General features: G+C 45.2%; 1 protein-coding gene and 1 pseudogene across 8 annotated transcripts in view; one reads left to right on the forward strand and one right to left on the reverse strand.

Annotated features, from left to right (window-relative positions):
- Positions 1–20,834, forward strand: part of FHOD3 (formin homology 2 domain containing 3) — a 503,602-nt gene that overhangs the window by 303,635 nt on the left and 179,133 nt on the right. For all 8 annotated transcript variants that reach the window (XM_060118615.1, XM_060118618.1, XM_060118622.1 and 5 more), the window contains exons 9-10: positions 7,039–7,182; positions 17,976–18,214. In XM_060118615.1, the coding sequence (XP_059974598.1) occupies positions 7,039–7,182; positions 17,976–18,214 (383 nt within the window). The remainder of the gene's footprint in view (positions 1–7,038; positions 7,183–17,975; positions 18,215–20,834) is intronic.
- On the reverse strand, positions 207–1,919 carry LOC132503205 (small ribosomal subunit protein RACK1-like; annotated as a pseudogene).

The raw sequence follows: 20,834 nt of genomic DNA on the forward strand, positions 1-20,834 counted from the left end.
GGACCGCCAAAGGATGCTAAGGATTGTCAGCAGCCAATCCCGGGTGAAGCAGGGAAGGATCCTGCCCTAGAGCCATCGGAGAGAGCACAGCCCTGCCGACACCTTGATGTCGGACTTCTAGTCTCTCCACCTGGGAGAGGATAAATTTCTGGGTTGTTTTCTTCTTCAGAAAACCAGTTTTTTAACTTTAAAGCTCTGCCACGTTTCTAGTGGGTGCCGAGGGTCACCTGCCACTCTCACACCAGGTGGTCCATGTAGCCAGCAAACAGTCTGGCCATCAGCAGACCAGGCCAAAGAGGTCCACTGGGGGTGGTCCTGCCTTGCTGCTGGTCCTGATAACTTCTTGCTCCACTTCATCTACAGTAATTTTGGGGGCCTCCCTGGTGGCGCAGTGGTTGAGAGTCCGCCTGCCGATGCGGGGGACACGGGTTCGTGCCCAGGTCCGGGAAGGTCCCACATGCCGTGGAGCGGCTGGGCCCGTGAGCCATGGCCGCTGGGCCTGCGCGTCCGGAGCCTGTGCTCCGCAACGGGGGAGGCCACAACAGTGAGAGGCCTGCGTACCGCAAAAAAATAAATAAATAAACAAACAAATAAATAAATAAATGTTGCCCTCCAAGTCCCAGATGTTGATGCTGAGCCAGTGGCAACACAGAGCCAGTAGCATTTGGGACTGAAGCACAGGGCGTTGATGAGGTTCTAGCGTGTGAAGGCGCTTGCCTTCGTTGACGTCCCACAACTTGGCCTGGCCATCCTTGCCTCCAGAAGCACAGAGGGATCCATCTGGAGAGATGGCCACAGTGTTCAGGCAGCCGGTGTAGCAAATGTGATTGGTCTTCAGCTTACAGTTTACCAAGTTCCATACCTAATTTCTGTTGTTTTAAGCCTCTCAGTTCGTGGTACTTTGTTATGGCAGCCCTAGGGAACTAGTATACGTGAAAATCTAAAGTTTACCCTCTGAAGAAGAACCACGTCCTGTGCACCCCCATGGCGGGAACACCCTTCAGCATGCCTCTTTGCAAGAGAAAACCCTTTACACCCACCTGTGGCATGTGTGCGATGTGTGCTGGTGCTCATACCTGTGAAGGCCTGAGAGTCTGCATGCTTTCTGTGCTTTGGTTCTTTCCAATGAAACCGGAAAGAGGGTAGCGAGAATTTTATGGCTACTCGTCCTATCAAGATGTCCCCTTGAAAACATTTTTCCTTAAGAATATAGATTAGCAAGTTTTACTTTAAGGAAATCATTCACAATCCGACAGAAAAGCAAGCACTCTGTTCCATGGCTTATTGACTCCTGACTGCTGGGGGCGAGGTATGGATTCCTGAGGGCGGGTCCCGTCCTCCTCCTGTGATGGTGACCTCACCCTTGTGCTCCCTTTCCTCCCATTATGTCATCCCTGGTCCCCAGCTTGTGTCCATCCTGAGAGGTGCTCTGACCGTGGGTCCCATGCTGACGTGGGACAGCCCACTCTCAGGACTGGAGCTCCTTCATCCCAGTGCTTGGGCCCCTTCCTCATTAATAACTGAGGGAGGGTGGGGTTGCTTCTCTTCTCTGGACCCCAGACGCTACATCAGCCACCCCAAGATCCTCCCTTTTTGTGCCCCAGGCTGCCTGGTGCAAGCCTAAGGACCAACTGCAGTGATCATTAGTTCTTCAGAAAGGACCCAGAATGTCTTCCTGAAATGTAACTGGAGAAACACTTCCCCTGATGACTGGGGACAAATTAGTAGAAAGCAACATAATTATGAAGAGTAATTCTACTAGATATTAAAATGTTGTGCAAACTCTAAGGATTAAAACAATGTGGTCTTGACTCTTTCCTCAGCAGATGGCTGAAGCAGAAGGGCTCTGAAACAGACCCCAACGCACAGGACGACTCACCCTGTGATTGAAATCCATAGGGATGGTCAGATTTCTTCATGACTGGGAGAGGTTTTGATAAATGGAAATAAATAAAAACATACTTTGATTGTATACCAAAATAAATTTCAGGTAGATTAAAGAGTTCAATGTGACCTATCAAACTGTAGAAAACTGAGGAAAAACTAGAGGTGAAGATGAACTGGTCTCTAGTTGCCGAATAATAAAATAGTAAAACCAGTCAAAAAGATTCCAAAGCAAAGGACTTAAATAGTTCACTGTATAAAACTATAAGCTATAAAACATCTTATTTGTAAAATGAAATCCAAAACGAAAACTAAAGGCAAGTGACAGACTGGGAAATTGTTTGCAAAAAACTGGGCAGAAAATGATACTATCCTAAATATATTAAGAACTCAGTTGAAAAATGAATGACATTAACCCTACTGAGATTAAAAGAAATATATAGTAAAACAACAAGCCATTTTCTCCGGGTCCCGTGGGCAGTGATTGCTTTTTAATGAAATGCCGTTTGTTGATGAGGTCACAGGAAATTTCCTAGAGTCCTGGTGGGGAATGGGCATCACTATTCTGGAAGATAATCCTAAGAATTCGGTTTTTTTTTCAAAGCTCTCTGTGAGCTGATTTTACCATGCAATTTGAAAGCAATTTTCTGTTGGTTTTTGAAGATGAAGGTCACCTATTTCCTGTCGTTTTCAGTCACTGCCATTGTTTTGGAAAACATTAAATTCAGCAAAAATGGCATCTTCACTCTTGCACAGTGTTTTCATTGTAATGCTCTCCACCTCAGTGGTAGAGGCCATGCTCGGCTGTGTAACGATCCCAGCAGCAGCCGCATGGCGTGGGCATCCTGCTGCCAGTCGCTGGCAAGGACCCAGCACGTGTCACACTCTCCTTGGCACCGTAAGGCATCTAACGTCCAGGAATTCCTCACTTACTCTTTGTCTTCGGGCAGTTCCGTCTCATCTTTTGTTAGTTCTGGCCCAGGGGAAGTCCAGGAAGGTCCTGAGGACATGATTCTAAGTGTCGTCCTTTCCTCAAAAAAAAAAAGGTCAGCAGGCCGCCGGCACCCACACTGGGTTTGTTTTCTTTTGTTGAATTCTAATCACATTTATCGTTCCAGCGAGTAACATCTTCTGACATCCCAAACATCATAACACATTGAAATGCTAATATGAGTCTGGAAAAAATTCAGACTCTGAAACGTGGGAAATTATATTGCTTTTCTAACGTTTCTTTCAGCAAAATGGAAGCTGGCCTAATAACATGGAATTCAAAACATTAACATTTTTATGACAAAACAAGGGTATGAAATTCTAGCCTGCTCATGGTTCTGAAACTGAAGTCTGCTCCCTTTGTTAAACAGGGAGATTAATGAGGGGTTTCCAGGATCCAAACTAACCCCCCCGAACTCTCCCCACACCCCCAAACCACGTCTTCAGAAGATCTGAGGGAGCATCAGAAACGAGCCGTTTCTCACCGTGCAAGCTGAAATTGCATGGTGCCCTGTCCTGATCCAGCTGCGGTCTCCTAGGTGGGATGCCCCGCTTTGGGGGCTCAGATATTGACCACCTTGTAGAATGAGATGAAGCAGGTGGGGGCGGGGAATGAGTTACAAGAGGCATTACCATGGGGCTGGCTTGGAGCACTCAGGGAAGGCGACCCCAGGGAGCCCTGTGGGGAGGGAAGCTGCTCTAGCGGAGCCAGCGGGTGAGTTACCTGACGGGATTCACACTGAACATTTGTTTTTAGATTTGATTATATTGTTTTTTTAATTACCGTATAGTAAAATTGACTTTTTTCTCTTGGTATTTAGCTGTGTAAGTTTTAACACGTATATAGGTATGGATAACCTTCACAATTAGCATATAGAACGGCTCCATCTCCTCTCAAATCTCGCTCATGTTATCCTTTTATAATGACATCCTGATCACCTGTTCATGCCCCTGGCAACCACTGATTTATTCTCTATCACTATAGTTCTATTATTTAAAAAAATGGGAATCAGGGCTTCCCTGGTGGCGCAGTGGTTGAAAGTCTGCCTGCCGATGCAGGGGACATGGGTTCGTGCCCCGGTCCGGGAAGATCCCACATGCCGCAGAGTGGCTGGGCCCGTGAGCCGTGGCCGCTGAGCCTGCGCGTCTGGAGCCTGTGTTCCGCAACGGGAGAGGCCACAACAGTGAGAGGCCCGCGTACCGAAAAAAAAAAAAAATGGGAATCATACAGGATGTGACCCTTTGAGGCTGGCTTCTCTCGCTCAGCACAGTGCCTTAGAGATTCATCTATGTTACTACGCATATTAATAGTTTGCTCCTTTCTGCTGCTGTATAGTGTTCCATTGTATAATATAAATATGCCACCATTTGTTATCTCTTCATCCACTGAAGGAGATTTGGGTGCTCACAGCTTTTGGCTTTCACAGATGCTGCTGCTTCTGCGGCTATGAACACTTGTGTACAGGCTTTCACCACACTGGTTTTACCCCACAAGAAAGATTTGATGGGATCAGTGAAAACCCAGGGACTGGAAAATAAAATGTCCTTTAGGACAGAGATTTCTCCCTCTGAGAGAGGCTGTAAAGATTTACTTGTCACAAACCCTGGCACAACAAGGTCTGAGAGAAACCAGGAAGGGGGTCCTGAGTGTCGTCTGAGAGTGAAGGCGTCAAGAGACATTTGCTCATAGACTTTTCTGGAGTAGCTCCTGCCTCCTTTGCCAGAAATAGGCACCTTAGCAGTGATTGTCAGAGTAGAAATGGGAGGACAGGGCCCAGGAGGGGTGGGAGTGTGGCAGCGTTTGCTGAACATGTCAGAGAATCAGCTAAAAAGAGGTGAGTGTGTTTCTGGGCTGCACGGTCCCCTCCCCGTGCAGGCGGAGAACGAAGCTGTCTTTGACAAGATCAAGCGCCTTCAGGGTGGTATGGCCATGGACGAGAGAAGCTCTCTTTGATCGTGGTGGAAGGCCAGCTCCCCTGCAGCCACCCGTGAGAGGTGGTGGGATGCGGGTGTGGCTCAAGCCCACATTTTCACCGTGGAAATAACAGATGTCCTCTCAGTCAGTACCCTCAGATCTGGGCCTCTTATTGAGCAAGGGCTCTCTGGTCTGTTGGGTTCTATAGACCTAATAGACCTAATTATTTAATAGAAATCTCCCCACCAACCCATCATGGTTGGGCTTGCTAAGGCAATGGGGACTAGGTCCAGGAATTTAACCTCCTGGAAACTTCTGAGAGAAGGAACCTCAGTTGACTCAGCAGGGAAAAAAGGGAAGAAGAAAGGAGGGGAACGGGGAGGTGAGGAGACTGCCAGAGGCCCCTCTCTGTGCCCATCCTACCCCCCCCCACCCCCCCCGCACTGCTGTGTAGAAAGTTTTGAATCTAACCCTGAATGTCTACTCACCTGTGATTGGCAGGTCAGCAGTCAGTCAGGGCACCTCCAGTCATCAGCCCTGCCCTGGCGTTTGTATCATCATTTCCCTCTCCTCATCTTTTAACAAGTTCTGGAGTTTTCACTAAAACCAAAAGATGGACTTGTTCTGATGAGAGGGTTCTTTGGACAGGCGTGTACTTTTTCAGTTAACTCAGTGGACTGCTATCTGCTAATGCAGCAGTGACTGCCTTGCCCGGCATCTGCAGACACCTATGTGTGCTTCCACACTTGGCCACTTAGGTGTGAGCACCTGTTTATTTATTACAGCTGCTGACTGGTTCACAGCCTCCTGTTCTGTGTCCTTGCTGGGGCCCCTGATGGATTAAGCTGTCACATCCCAGTTATTTTTCTTTAGTGTCTGGTCTCAGCAGCAGTGAGTTGTATCCTCTTTGTTCAGCATAGAAGGGAAACAGCCATTATTTGGGTTATGAGTAGAGACATTCTTTCCAATATTCATAGCCCCAAAATAGAAGTGTTAAAAGAAGTTGGTGCTGTGAGAAGATCCTTAAGAAAATACTGGTCTTTTTTCTTGCAAGGCAAGTCACCATGTTTAGAGTATTTTTGAAATGCAGTAATAGTGAAATAAATAGGGAGTTGAGACCTTGAAATTTCAGGCCAGAGTAGATTGTGTAGAAGGCACAGGCGTGTGAGGAAAGGAGACCAGAATAGCAGGTCTGAGCGCAGGGTTTCATTAGTTATTATTTAGTAACTTCCTGTTACCTCAGGCGAATCCTTCCCTCCCCTGGCTTCATCTCCCTCGTTTATAAGATAAGGGACTTTGAGTAAATCACCTCAAGCATCCTTCTGGTTCTAAGCAGAGGCCTGATCTGAGCTATCATCCTTCTTTTAAGAGAAGCAGAACTCAAAGAGAAGTCGGCTTTTTCTTTCTTGGGTTATCTTTTTGTCTCTTGGTTGCCGCTTTGAAATTTCTCATGTTTTCCTAAATGTCTTAGACCAAGGGGAAGGCCTGCCGAACTGAAAGAAAAGGGAATCATTCAATTGTTATAACTCCAGCTGTTGGTAGATCAATCTTAACGGGAGTTTTTCTGATCACTGAGTATGTTAGTTTTCAATTGCCATGTAACAAATTACCACAAATTTAGCAGCTTGAAACATCACAGGATTATCACCTCACAGTTTCCGTGGGGCAGGGTCCAGGCACCACCAAGAGTCTCACAAGGCGGCAGTCAAGGTGTCAACCAGGGCTGGTGTCTCGTCTGAAGCTTGGGGTCCCCTTACCAAGCTTCTGTGGTTGTTAGCGGAGCTCATTTCCTTGCAGCTGTCGAACTCATGGTGGCTTGCTGCTTCCTCCGGGACAACAGGATAATCTCTCTTCTAGTCTCTGTGCTCAGAAAAGGCCTAAACCCACTTTTAAATGGCTCACGTGATTAGGTCAGGACCACCCGGCTACTCAGAATCAACTGATTTGGGACCTTAATGACATCTGTAGAATGCTTTCACCTTTGCCATATAATGTCACCTAATCATGGGAGTGTCCTCCCTACCCTCAAGGGGAGGGAATTGTATAGCATCTGTATCCCAAGGGGGTGGGATCTTGGGGTTCATTCTGCTTACCACACTGGAGAAGCTTTTTCTCAAATGAACTTAGCATCTGTTTGCTTTGCCCCACATTGTTATACATGTGGCCACTGGCTACCATGCAAAAAATGCCCCGAGAGCCTTGTGGCAGCCCCCTAAGACATGTCTGTGTCCTGTTCTTTCTCCATCCAGACCTTGTCAGGATTGCCAGACCAAGACACCTTCTACGATGTGGTGGACTGCCTGGAGGAGCTGGGCATTGCAGCTGTGTCCCAGCGGCACTTGACCAAGAAAGGGACTGACCTGGACTTAGTGGAGCAGTTGAACATCTATGAGGTAACAGGACATGTGTATGCCTTTTGTAGGGCCTCATACAGCCTGGACAAACGTCAGAGGCTGAGGGAAACATACTCTAGTCCAGTGGCTCTGAGTGTGATGTGGCAGCATCTGCAACACCTTGGAACTGCCAAAATGCAGGTTCTCAGGCCCAGCCCCAGACCTGCTGAGTCAGAAACTCCAAGGGTGGGCCCAGATTGATTAATTGCTGTTTTATTTTAAAGAACATTCATTCTGAATGAGGGGTGGTGTGGAAGGAGGCACAAAGATCGTGTTTCTTATCCTCAGATAGGGGTGGAACTTCCTGCAGGGCTCTACATAATTTGTAGGGTCCAGTGCAAAACGAAAATGCGGGGGAAAAGTGCTATTAAAGATACTAAACTTTTCACTTCCTTCTGCTTTCTCTCTCACCTTGTCATGGTGTTTTTTTTTTTGTTTGTTTGTTTTTTTGCTAGAAGTATGTACTCATTGAAGAATATTTGGAAAATACCAAAAAGTGTAAGAGAAAGAAATCAGCCATGATTTTATTACTAACCATGGTTAACATTTTGGTCTGTTTTTCTAGTCTTTTTTGTAAATGTATAGACTATTAACTCCAGAGATAATAGTGTATATACAGTGTTGTGTACTGAATCTTTATTAGTAAATATTTTGGAACCGTTTCCTTTTGTCATTGAATCGTCTTCAAGAATTTCGTCTTATTAGGAACATAATAGCCTGTCTGTATGCAAGTACCATAATACATATAACCAGTCCCTGTTTTCTCAGATTTAGATTGCTTCCAAGTTTTTGAAAATGATAAATGCTGTTGTAATGAACAGCTTTATTCATAAATTTGTGTGCACAGCTAGAGTTCTAGGAGGGGTATTTCCCAGCTGAATGGCTCCATTGTGATCTTCACTGGGTAGAAGTGGAGAAACTGACATGTAACTCATTACTTCCTTAAAGTTACTGTCATAATAAGTGACAAGCTGAGGAACAGAACAGAATTATCTTTGTATGATCTTAGGAAAAATCAGTGGAAACTGAGCCAGAGAGATCTGCCTTCAGAGCATAAAGCTTCCCACAGCTGGCCAGCTCTTTTGCCCCTGCTCTGGGCATCTTCTCTAATGAAGCCTCACTTACCCAGTAATCTGTTCACACTTTCATGTTTTATTATCAGTGGGTGGTGGAGGAATATGTTCTTATGGCTCCTAAGAGACAGGATAAAGTAGGAATTAAGTAAGAATACTAAAGATGGAGAAGGAAGGGACTAAAGACAGTCGGCTCACATCAAGGTAGAAGGACTTTTCCCAGTACATATACCTCCCTTTCTTTACCCCCTTTCCCCTGATCAGAACTCCAGTCTCTGAGACTCTGCTCAACCAGGGGCTTATATTATCATAGCTTTGGATTCTGTGTGGTCAGTGTATATCAGAAGATAGCATAATGCAGGTGAATTTCCTACTAGTGAACCAACTGGGAGAGCATTTTGAAAAGTAGCCTGGATACCTCCCCAGAAGACTACTTCTGGTTTCAGGGCATACTTTCTCTCCAGTCTACCTGACTCTCAAGCTACCTCCCCATCTTCCTCTTTCCATTCATGCCAAACGTTTTAAAAGATGTCCTGTGTTCACCGTCTTCCTTTTGTCAAATGGCATTTGCTTAATATTTTAACATTAAGTACATATCATTCACAAATGTAGATTATATGTTTCACTCAAAGAACAATAAAACAAACACCCATTGTGATAGTTAACTTTATGTGTCAGCTTGACTGGGCCACGGGGTGCCCAGATATTTGATCAAACATTATTCTGTGTCTGTGTAGGTATTTCTGGATGAGATTAACATTCACATTGGTAGACTGAGTAATGAAGATTGCCCTCCTCCATGTGGGTGGGCCTCATTCAATCTACTGAGGGCCTGAATAGAACAAAACGCTGAGCAAGAGAGAATTCACTCTCTGCTGATGGTAATGAGCTGGGACATAGTTTGCCTCTTACCTTTGACCTCCAGCTAGAACTAACACCATTGGCTCCCTTGGTTCCCAGGCATTTGGACCACAGATCTTGGGACTTCTCAGCTGCCATAATCATGTCAGCCAACTCCTTACACTAAATTTCCATATATATCCTATTTGTTCTGTTTCTTTGGAGAGCCTTAATACACTCATGTATTTAAGAAGTAGAATATTAACAGTAACTCAGAAGTGTCCTTGATGGCCCTTCCTGGTGTCATCCAACTAACTTCCAGCACTGTTCTCTCTCTCTCTTTTTTTTTTAATAATTTTGTCTGAAAATAACTTATTCTGTGAGCTAACACAAAGGATCAGATTATCAAATAAGAGTTGACAGATCTGAGATCTTGCTACCTATAGCAGAGCTATACTAATCTATCTAGGCTAATAATTTCCAGAATACAGAGGTGCAGAGACCTGTGACTCCCAGGTCTTTTATTCATATATCAGACATGTGCTTTCTGACCCAGAACAATAGATGAGGTCTCCAAGTGTGGTTCATGCATCACCTCGCCCAGTGAGTAATTTGCTTCATAACTATGAAGGCTCTCTACTACATAGTCCAGAGAGTCACGGGTATAAATCCATAAGTTCTGTGTTTATTTAGTATAGGTAATCCTTAGCCAATCCTACCCTGCTAATTAAGGGCATTCCAGAAACAAGAACTCTCATTTTAGCAAATATCATCAGGCTGTTTGTTAGATAGTCTAGTTATTAGCATATTTACAAAAGATTAGATGGGGTCATTGCCTTCTTTCTTTCCCCAGAAGCATCACTACTACAAAAGGAGTGGAGGGATCACAGGCCAGCTGTTTTAACTCCTTCCTCCCAGTCTGTATCCCTAAACAACATATTAATTTTGTCTTTTTATAAATGGAACCATACCTTTGGTGTCCTCCTACAGTTTCTCTTTTTGCTTATTGTTTTTGAGACCTACCCATGTTGTTATGTGAAGTTCTAGTTTGTTCACTTTCACTGCTGATGAATATATCCCAATTTATTTATCTGCTCTTCTCTTGATGGATGTCGGCTGGTTACAGTTTTGTTGCCATGATAATGCTACCATGACCATTCTTTTCTGTGTGTGTGTGTGTGTGTGTTGTGTGTGCGTGCGCGCACACGCGCCCAATACTCTTTATGTTTAGGTGTCAATTCTATTCTCGCTTTGTAAAAATATTTAGAAGTTTTTCTTCTTTCTCTCTGCCCTTGCCTCTGGTCTTTGATTATTTGATAGAATTCCCTTGGGAAATTGTGTGGACCTGTGATGATGATGATGATGGGGCAGAGGAGGAGTGTGTGTGTATGTGTGTGTGTGTGTGTGTGTGTGTGTGTGTGTGTGTGTGTGTGTTGGAGGCGAGAGATCTTTGGTAACTATGTTTTTTCTATGGGTATTGGTCTATTTAAACTTCCTATCTTTATGGAGATCAGTTTTTCTGAATCATATTTTCCTAGGAAATTATCCACTTTATCTGGATTTTTAAACTGATTACTAAAGAGATATATAAATAGTCTCTCAGGAATGTTTTTAATTTCCTCTTGTTCAGAAGTTATTTTCCTTTGTTAATTTTTGTGTTTGTAATTTCTCCCTTTTTTTTCCTCTGGGTTAACTAGTGGTTTGTCTATTTTGTCGTTGTTGTTAATTTTGACTTATGTATGATTTGCAGTGCTCTTCTGTTTTGTAACTCAAAACGTTTTTATCTCTATAATTTCCTTCTTTAATTTTCTTTCAGTTTACTTTGTTGTTCTTTTTTTAGATTTTTAAGTTGTTTATTTACTTCATTTCCTTCTATCCTTTAACCATCCTCACATTCCTGGACTGTAACCCACTTGGTCATGATGTGTTCTTTTTTAAAGTGTGCTGTTGGAATTCTGTTCGATACTAACTTATTTAGGATTTTTACGCAAATAGTCATAAGTAAGATTGGCCTCCCTCTCAGCCTCCCGTCTCTTCCTTTCTTCCTTTTCTGTATGCCGTCCCTAGTAGCTTGGGTATCACTGTTATGCTAGCATCATAAAAAGATGATGCTGGTGGTCACGAAAGCACTTTTGTATGTTGCTCCTGTAGAATGCACTCCTGGCGACTATGTCTATGGACGTCTCTAGGGTACCTCTCTGATTGCTCCTCCTCGATGTCCTCCCATGGATCTTTCTTCTCTTTTCCCTTTTGGTGTTGGAGTTTCCTTATCAGACTTCCTCCTCTCTCAGTACATGCAGCCTGCACTATGATTCACCCAGTGAGTTCAGCAGCTTTGGAGGCTGGTGGCTGATACCTTGACCCTGAGCTTCCTGCCAAGACTCCTGGTTGCCTGACCCTCTGCCTGCTTGTCTTTTTGTATTACGTTCATTCATTCATTGAGGGTCTGTCACATACTCTGCTGGGGCTGAAAATACAGAGCCAGAAGATCTGTCCCTGCCCCAAGCAACTTTCATTCTGTGGTCTAAGACAAGCAGGTGGCCGGTTCCCCCAGCAGCTAAATGTGATGGAACAAGAAAGGACATGGAACATGCCAGAGGAGCTCAGATTATGTCAGTCACAGCCACCTGGAGGCTGCACGTGACATGTATCCAGCCCTAACGAAAGCTTTTATTTTTCTCCCATGACAAAAACAAAAATCCTGCACAATCTGTTCATTTCTCCATCTCTACAAAGAGCAGAGTCTCCCAAGTTACAAACCCGGAACTGTCCTGGACTCCCTCCTCTCTCCTCTGTCCCCACGCTCGGAAGTCTGATTGCTGAAGACTGTGATTTCTTCTCCATTCCCCTAGCTCAGGCCCTCATCATTTCTTGCCTGGATTATTGCAATGTCTTCTCATTCATTTGTTCCTCTGTGAATCCATTCACTCAACAGAACTTTACTGAGCACATACTATGTGCCAGGCACTATTCTAGGCCCCAGGACACAGCAGCAAACTAGACAGACAAGGCCAGTGTCCTGAGGGGATGCACATTCTCATGGGGTGCAGACAGTGATCAAAGTACATGAGTAAGCTGAGGATCCAAGATTGCTGGCGTGTCTATGAAGAAAAGAGACAGGATGAGGTAGAGGTGAGACACTGAGGCAGGGGGAGGAAGGCCCATCTGAGGTGGTGGCCTAAAGAAGGACAGTGACAGAGGGAAGAGTAGTGGAGGAGCTCAGGTTTGGCAGGTGTGAAGGGTTGAAAGGAGATGTGATGACGGGCAGGGCCTGGAGAGGTTGGCACCTGCAGAGTGGCATCCGCTGGGGGCTTCTCTGCTTATTCCCTCTTTCTAACTCCCTGCAACTGAAAACAAGGGATCCTCCTGGAAGTCAGATCTGACTACGCCATTCCTCTATTTAAGAAAATAAACAGGAGTGAATGAATGAATGAATGAATGAAAAACTTTAAAACCTTTTTCACAGCCTGTGGGATGAAGCCCAAACTCTGAGTTGGTACAAGAGCTAACACCGTCTGTGGCCTTTGTGCTTCTGTGGCCTGTCTCAGGTCATTCCTAGATGTTTCTGAAGTTTCAGCCACACTCAACTTCTTCTGTTTCTTGAACGTGAAAGGCAGGTCATCAGGGAGCTTCCCTTTATCCATTCTCCTTGGTTTGCCTGGAGTGCTCTTCCTTCCCATTCTCAGGTTGGCAAACTCCTCCTCCTCCTGCAGGAGTCATCTCAGATATCCCCTCGTCCGCAAGGCCTCCTTGGCAAGGTAAAAGGAGTTCCTGCTACTTGTCGCCTGCACTTTGTTTATAACCCAGGAAGGAGCACTTGTCTGTGTCCACACTTCAGACTGAACAGTCCTCAGGTCGCACTTGTCTATCTGTTTGCCTTTGTCATCTGTCTCATTCCTCTCTAACCCCTGTGCCCAGCAGCGCACCTGCCCAGAGTAGAAGTTCAGTAAGCACTTGAATGAAGGTTTCTTTTAAATATCACACATTTTATTAACAGATGCTGGGTTGAAGGAAGGGCATGATTTAATCAGAAATCAGCTACCTTAAAGGGGAGATGCTTTGAGTAATCACTCAAGGTGATTACTGAATGCTTGGGGTAGAGTCAGCATTTTTATTCCTTTCTGAAAATTAATGCAGTTTTAAAAATATTTAGTGCCACAGGACAACTAACTTCATTATATGCAAGGGCAGCAAGGAGGCCTATAAGCAGTGCCAATATTTTCCTCACAATAGACTATGAATGTTTTCAAGCCATTGTAGAGACCTTGGTTGGGCTTCTAGAATTCTTCTTAATAGTGGAGGATGTCTGGTGACCATATGTCCTGGACTTTCTGGGGAATGCCCAATACCATGTAATTTAATTCCATTTTAGAAAGGTGACTTAATCCCTGTTTAATTAAATTCATTTGAATTTTTATAGCTTTGAATGATTTTTCAAATTCACAAATCAAAATAAAAGGTCTTTTGTCAGATTGTGTTCTAACTTTTGATTCTGAAAATGTGGTCCTAGTAATGGCAAAGGCATCTTAGGGATGAAGACTTTGGGGGTGAGGGGGTGACTGTTACTGTCAGGAATAAATAACTTATAGATCCAATCTCTTAAAATTCTTCCGTTATCATAGGTGATTTTAAAAATGTGTATCAGTTAGCTCTTGCTGTATAACAAATATGCCAAAAAGAGCGGTCTTAAAACAGCAATTATTGCTCATGATTCTGTGGGTCAGAGATTTGAGCCTGGTTCACCTGAAAGATTCTCAGGGAGCTACAGTTATCTGATGGCTTGACTGGGGCTGAATGGTCTAAGATGGTCTCATTCACCTGGTTTGGCATTTGGTGCTGCTGTTGGCTGGGCCATATGTCTTCAGTGGACTAGCCCGAACTTCTTCACATGTAGCAGCATTTCAGAAGGACAAGTCCCAAAGTGCAAACACTTTTGAGGCATCTATGTCTTCTGATGTCCCATTGGCCAAAGTAAGTCACATGGAAAATTGTTGACTCAGTGTAAGAGCGGGCTACACAAGGATAAGGAAACAGAGAGGCATGATTCCCTGGGAACTTAGTGCTATAATCATCTACCACAACCTGTCATCAGCATAGTTTCTTCTTGAAATGGTACTAGCACTGGCATCCACTTCACCTAAAAGCTGAATCAAGATGTTTAGGTATGAATTAAAAAGAAAATGTGGATGCAATTTGGAAAATGATAACATCTGCTGTGTAAAGATGGCTGCCTGTCATGGAGGTTAGTAGTAGTATAACAACGTAAGCTCAAAGAAATGTTAATAGATTTTGACCTCCATTAAGAATGTTCAGATTGTTCAATGTTTGATGATATCAAATTATTTTAAGCAGCACAGTGGTATGTGGTTATGGGTTTTAGAAATCCTTATCTTCTAGGGATATATACTGAAATATTAATGGGTGAAATTATATGATCTGGGATTTATCTCAAAAAAATCTGGCTGGGCTTCCTGGGTGGCGCAGTGGTTGAGAGTCCGCCTGCCGATGCAGGGGACACGGGTTCGTGCCCCGGTCCGGGAAGATCCCACATGCTGCGGAGCGGCTGGGCCCGTGAGCCATGGCCGCTGAGCCTGCGCGTCCAGAGCCTGTGCTCCACAACGGGAGGGGCCACAGCAGTGAGAGGCCCACATACCACAAAAAAAAAAAAAAAAAAATCTGGCTGTGGGGTCGGTGGCAGGTAGTAAATGAGGCAAGATTGGCCAGGGTCGATAGTTGTTGAACTGTCATAGGTGATGAGCACAAAAGTCTTTGAAAATTTCCACAAAACTTGAAAAAGAATGTTTAGATCACTCAGTGGCCTCAAAGACTGGCGGAAGTTGTCACAGATGCCACCTTAGTCCGCTCCTCACTGCTTTCTTGATAAGATGGGGTGGGATGTGCAAGCAATCAGTGCTGGATGAGGAACCTGCTTACTCCTCATCTTGGCTTTATAGACAGTGTTCTACATTTGATTAAAAGAGTCAGAAGGTATCTGACGAGGGGTCCAGCAAACAAAACACTCCATCATTTGGGCGAGATTAGAGACTGTTCAGGACATGGTTGATCTCACCTTGGGTCCCATGGAGGACACTGCACTTGTAGCTAATTAGATCTGACACCACAGATTCTGAATAAGTCTCTTGATAAGTGCTGTTCTCTCCAGGTGTTTTCCAGCTCTTAGTGGTCTTGACTCTAATCCATGGTGCTCCCTAGAATCTGAAGAATTTGGAACTGCCATCGAGGCCCTGTACGTGAAAGTGCGTCTCTCTTCCTGTCATCGGTGGACACTGGTGATTCTAAAATTCTTCTTGTAAAAACAAAACCAGGAGTGAAGACCAGCCCCAAATTTCATGTTACAGCATTCCTGACGGCCAAACTCGAGACTGCCATTGGATCTCCTGGGATTCTGAGCCCCATTTACCCTCCGCCCCCATGCACCCTTTTCTTTGTTTAAGGGGATGGATGTTTTGTTGAGGATCTGAACTTTAGACAGCCCTCACTGAATTCCCTTTTATGGTGTCATTTTGATAATCTTTCAAGACTTTTCATGTAAACTTTCTGATTGTCTCCATCTTCCTTGACAAAAAGCAGTTAAAGTAGATTTCACTTTGTGCACACTCTGTGTACTTCTCTGAAAGGCACTGTGAGTGGAATGCTATTTGATCCTTGCATCTCTGAGGTTAGACAAGGAATTAGAAATATCTGAACTCTACTTTATCCCCTAATCTTATCGTTCCAAATGTGTGCTTAATTAGAAGCAGAATCAATACTTCAGGTCAGAATAAGTTCAAATGGTCTAGAATTTGTACATCTAAAAATGAAGAAAAAATAATTGGCTAGTAATATTTTAAAATACTCTCCTTGGTTAGGTGTATAATCATTCTCAAACTTTCCCCAGAGAATGCCATTTAAAGTGCTAAGGTTGAGATGATAAAAGTGGTTAACCAAATACATAACTTCTTTCTTAGTTCTTGCAGTTATACCGCAGACCCCCCTGCGCCGCCCCCCACCCCCAGGAAACAGACTTTCCAGTGAGAATTTGTAACAATAGAGCTTGTTCTGAACTCTTATCAGTTCTTACCTCAAGCCTCCCCAAATTATGTCTGACTTGTAAATTCTAAGGGAACAGAATAGTCAAAATATTATTAAATTGTCTTCATCTGTCTGGGAGTTTGTTATAGAATGTATCTGGCACATAGATAGAAGAGTTTTCACTAAATCAGTCTCACCCAAAAGCTAGAACTGGAGGAAACTGGAGATGGAGCAGATCAAGAGAGGCTGCACTCCTGAGAAACAGGCCATCCTCGTGAACAGGATGAGAGTGGCCAATCTGGCCCTGACTAAGCCAAGCTCACCTTGCTATGTGAACACAGTTCGTTGGCATCAATGCTTTGGACAGAGGAGACCACTGATTTTGCAGTGGCCAGGTTTTCTGTAGACAGGTGATGTCAAAGCCAAATAGCATGGTTAGCCATCTGGGTCTTTATATTACTTCTCCATTCTCTCACTTGTCAGGACCACATTGTGAAACGTGACTAAGAGCACACACAAGCCTGGAAAATATGCACCTTTGGGGATGGGGGACCATGTGGGTCCTTGGGTGCCAAATCAGAGAGACTGCTGGACTTGCTTTGGCCTGGCCCATCTGGTGTGTGAGGTGGCCTGACCTGCCAGTTCTGTGTGATGGAGGAATTTGTGGGCATCCTAGGCCCCTTCATCCGAGGGCCTATGTTGGGGAAGAATGGTCATATTAATTGAGTACTGGCCACAGGGAAAGCCCTACCCTAGCTGCTTTACATATGTTAGATAAGTTTTCTTACCACAAACCTGAAAATGCAATCCTCTTAGCCTCATCTTCCGAGAGAGAGGTTCTCAGGCAAGCAATTTGCTGCAGGTCACCCTTGGTCCACTAGTGGCACAGGCAGCCACACAGAGGTCTAGTCAGCGATAACTTGTGCTCGTCTGACCGTGTAGTTTTTGAGAAGGTAGGCATAAAAATAATTAAAGAAGCTGGAGCTACAGATAGGTGTAACCCATGGTTGAGAAGAGTGAGCTCCAATAAAGAGGAGCGTATGCATAGAGATGGTGGGTGTTAATGTGAGCTGACAGGGCCGTGGAGTAGGGTCCAGGATAGAGGAGATTAGGAGAGGGCCGAGCTGGGCCTTTGGACAGGGTACCACCCAACTAGGATCAGGGCTCCTAGTGTAAGTGCTTTTAAGAGGAAATTTTTAAAAAAAATGGAATTCTAGAGGTCCAGTGTATTTCTGGTCTATATTTTTGCGACCGCAAGCGCAAGCAGGCTCCTGAGACCAGGCTGCAGAGGGTTCCCTGAGAGCCGCGGTGCACGGGGATCTAAAGTCAGGCCTCTGAAAAGACCTGCAGGTGAGGCCGTTCGGCTCACCTAGTTTGTGGCTCCCGCCTTTCTCCTTGCTGTGCTCTTCTGAACAGCTGGGAAGGTGAGCTCCGAAACTGTCAGGAACTCCGGGGCTGCCTGCTGCCCCTGGGCTTCAGGAGAGACCCCGCCTCCTGGACCAGGGAAGAGCAAAGGCGGTGGGGGCGGGGCGGTGGGGGGGGGCACACGAGAGATGACCTCGGAAAGGGCAGTGCTGGGCCGCAGGGTGAAGCGCCCATCTAATTACAAAATATTTCTCAGGTCTTCTCGTGACATCAGTTGACCTTTTTGTATCCATTTGGGAAAATCACACAGTGGCGAGCATCTTTTGGTTTGCAGGCGGCGCTTTAGGATGCGTGTGGTTGTGATGACCTTGCGGAGAAGCCGCAGCCACAGGATGGGAAGAGACGGCGTATTGTCCTCATTGGGGCGGGACTGTGAAAGGCTGTCAGGTCTGAGCTCGCGCTGGGCGCTCTCTGCTTTTCCAGGTGGCACTCAGGCTCGAGGATGGCGACGAGACGGCTGAACCACCCCCCAGCGGGTGCCGGGACCGGAGGAGGGCCAGCGTGTGTTCCGGCACGGGCGGCGAGCACCAGGGCCTGGACCGCAGGCGGAGCCGCAGGCACTCGGTGCAGAGCATCAAGAGTCCTCTGTCGCCTCCGCCCAGCCCCTGCTCCCCGTCGGCTCCCGACTTCAAGGCCAGTCAAGTGCGAGATCTCCGTGAAAAGTAAGTATTAACCCAGCCGCGGAGAGGCGTGCAAGGATGCCGGAAAGAGGGAGGGAGGCCACAGCCCCACCGGTGCCCTTGACCATCCCCGCCTCTTCTCTACCATTAAACCATCCTCCCTAATTCCCCCGGAACTTCCCAGGGCGAGGTGGCCCTGGTGACATGCGTAGACTTGGTCCTACTAACGCCGTGAACTCATCTTCACCCACTTGTGTTTTCATATTATTTAGCATCTCAGTTAATATCTGTGTAGAAATGCTGTGCTTTATCAACTAGAAAAGAATTCAAAACACAAAACTGTGGCCTAGAAATAAATGGTATGCCACCACACGAATGTGAGATCGATAGAGTCCGAGGTATCCATGACAATACGTGGTTGAGGTTGAGTTAAATAGAACAAATGTGTGCTTTCATATAACTTCAGTAAATACTGGTGCCATCAACCATTCAGTCAGTCATGCAGCATACTTTTTTATTAAGTGTCTGTTATAGGCCAGGACTGTTTGGAACTGTGGAGACATATAAATAGAAAAGGTATGATCTCCATTCCTGGGAACCTCCCATCTGGGCAGGGAGAATGTAAGAATGAAGACAAATACATAAGAAATGAAGAATAAGAATGAAGAAAGTGAGAATGAAGACAAGGACATAAAAAGAAATAGATTGACAATCCCATGAGAAATTATGTATGTCCAAAATATAAAATTTGACAAAATCTATAGGAGCTCAGAAGTGGTTCCATAAAACAGAGGTGCAGCAAAAGGATGACCATGCTGCTCTGGGGTCTGGGTCCAGTTATATCTTCCCAAATGGATGCCCTCAGTTCACTAAGATGGTGGGACTCTGTGGACCAGTCCATGCCAGCCAACTCCACTGAGGCTGACAGATACACTGGTTGCCAGTGCACCTCTTCCTGCTGCTGGCGGAAACCCTGCTCACATCACTTGACTGAAGCATTTTCCCCCCATCATGGAGATCCACCTGGGAGCCAATGTAGGTCAGGAGGCTGCTTGGTGTAGAAGAATATAACTCAGAATAAGTGGTATGACCTTAAGATAGTGAGGTCTGTCACTATCCACATATGTCCCTTCCTCTCTATCCCTAAGGGGACACCCACCCCATCCCCACCACTACCAAGAAGTGACTTGAGCAGTCTGGTACTCATGGGATCACTGGAACATGAACCGGTCCAGGCCTTTGGGTGCCCCCTATTACAGAAGGAGAAGGAGGACATCGGTCTGAGAGTGATGTGCAAGGCATGGTCCGTGTTGACACCCTTCTTCATCACCTAGCCTTCCATCTACAGGTTTTTCTGTCTCTAAGAGTCTGTGTATAGCAATCTCTATTTTAGTGAAAAGAAGACCCAAACTTCTGAACGGACTGAGGAATGAGAACCTCTACTATGAACATTGTACTTTGTCATCTAAGATCTTCAAGAAACTCAGGCAGTGCTCAGAGGGCCCTGGAAGCTCTCTGTAGCGCTGCTCCTGGCTAATAGCTTGAGAAATTAACATGGAGAGAGTTGAGGAAAGTGTACACAGTGGGCTGAAAAATTGGTTTAAAACCACCAAAGAGGCTGAAGGTAGGAGTTAGGAGGCCTTGTTAGCAGCATTTGGTGTTCTTTTGCTCTGTCTGACTTGTGTCATGTTTGTTTCTGTTCTGTTTCTTGTTTTTACACTTTTCAAAGGTCTCTGTGTTGTGAGTTCAGGTGAGCACACCTTGTGATATGTTGGCAAAGGTAACAGCAGTGGAGTGGACCATCCTGGGCACAGTTTTGAGGCTCTGGGCTTGGTGGGATCTGGAACGGGAGGCCACAGATGCTTCTCTGAATGTTTCCACCTCAGTGTTTTCAAATAGGACTGATTTTTCATTTTAATGAAATTATTACTTTAATGTAAAGTTCATAGTATTTGTTTAAGAAAAATACACTTTCCAGCTTACCAAGAAAGGTAAAGGTTTTCAGATTGATGATGATGAAGTGGCTTCATCCATGAAGCCTGTTGGAGGGATTTTGCCCTGTGGCCCCAAAATGACACAGTAATTTTGGCAGAAGTGGGAGTAGGATAGAGGGAAAGTGTGACGATAAGCAAATTGGGAAGCAGTCCCTGCATGCACAGCTTAGTCACCTGCTCAGCATCTGTGCCTCAAAACATTACCTTAGAATCAAGAAGTTCATTGTGCTCTATTCCCCGTAGACCTTGAAAGACACAGACGCATGCCTGTCCTAGATTACTCTTCATCTGTGTGAACCTTCCGGCCCTGCTTACTGCTAACTTGTAGCAACGTGCCTGCATACGTCACATATGGAGAATTTTAGGCTGAATTGTATTACTCTGTGTCCCAACTAATGCCAATACTTTTGAAAAGAAGGTAGAGCTATGTTACAGGTTAGAGATTCATGTTGTCCTAAACTGTATATGGCACTCTCCACTCAGATGGTTCTTCCCTGTCACTTGAATTGGATTCTCATGGTGATCCTCTGTAGGATCCAGGCAGGGACAAGTATCATTATCCTCACATTACAGATGAGAAAACATCGGGGGCTTGGTGCCTTGTGATGAATCTCAGGACTAGGGAGCTAAGCCCTGGGGTAAATCTAAGTCTTTGGCCTTTGCTGCTC

The sequence above is a fragment of the Mesoplodon densirostris genome, chromosome 15 (assembly GCF_025265405.1).
Source record: "Mesoplodon densirostris isolate mMesDen1 chromosome 15, mMesDen1 primary haplotype, whole genome shotgun sequence".
Lineage (NCBI taxonomy): Eukaryota > Metazoa > Chordata > Mammalia > Artiodactyla > Ziphiidae > Mesoplodon > Mesoplodon densirostris.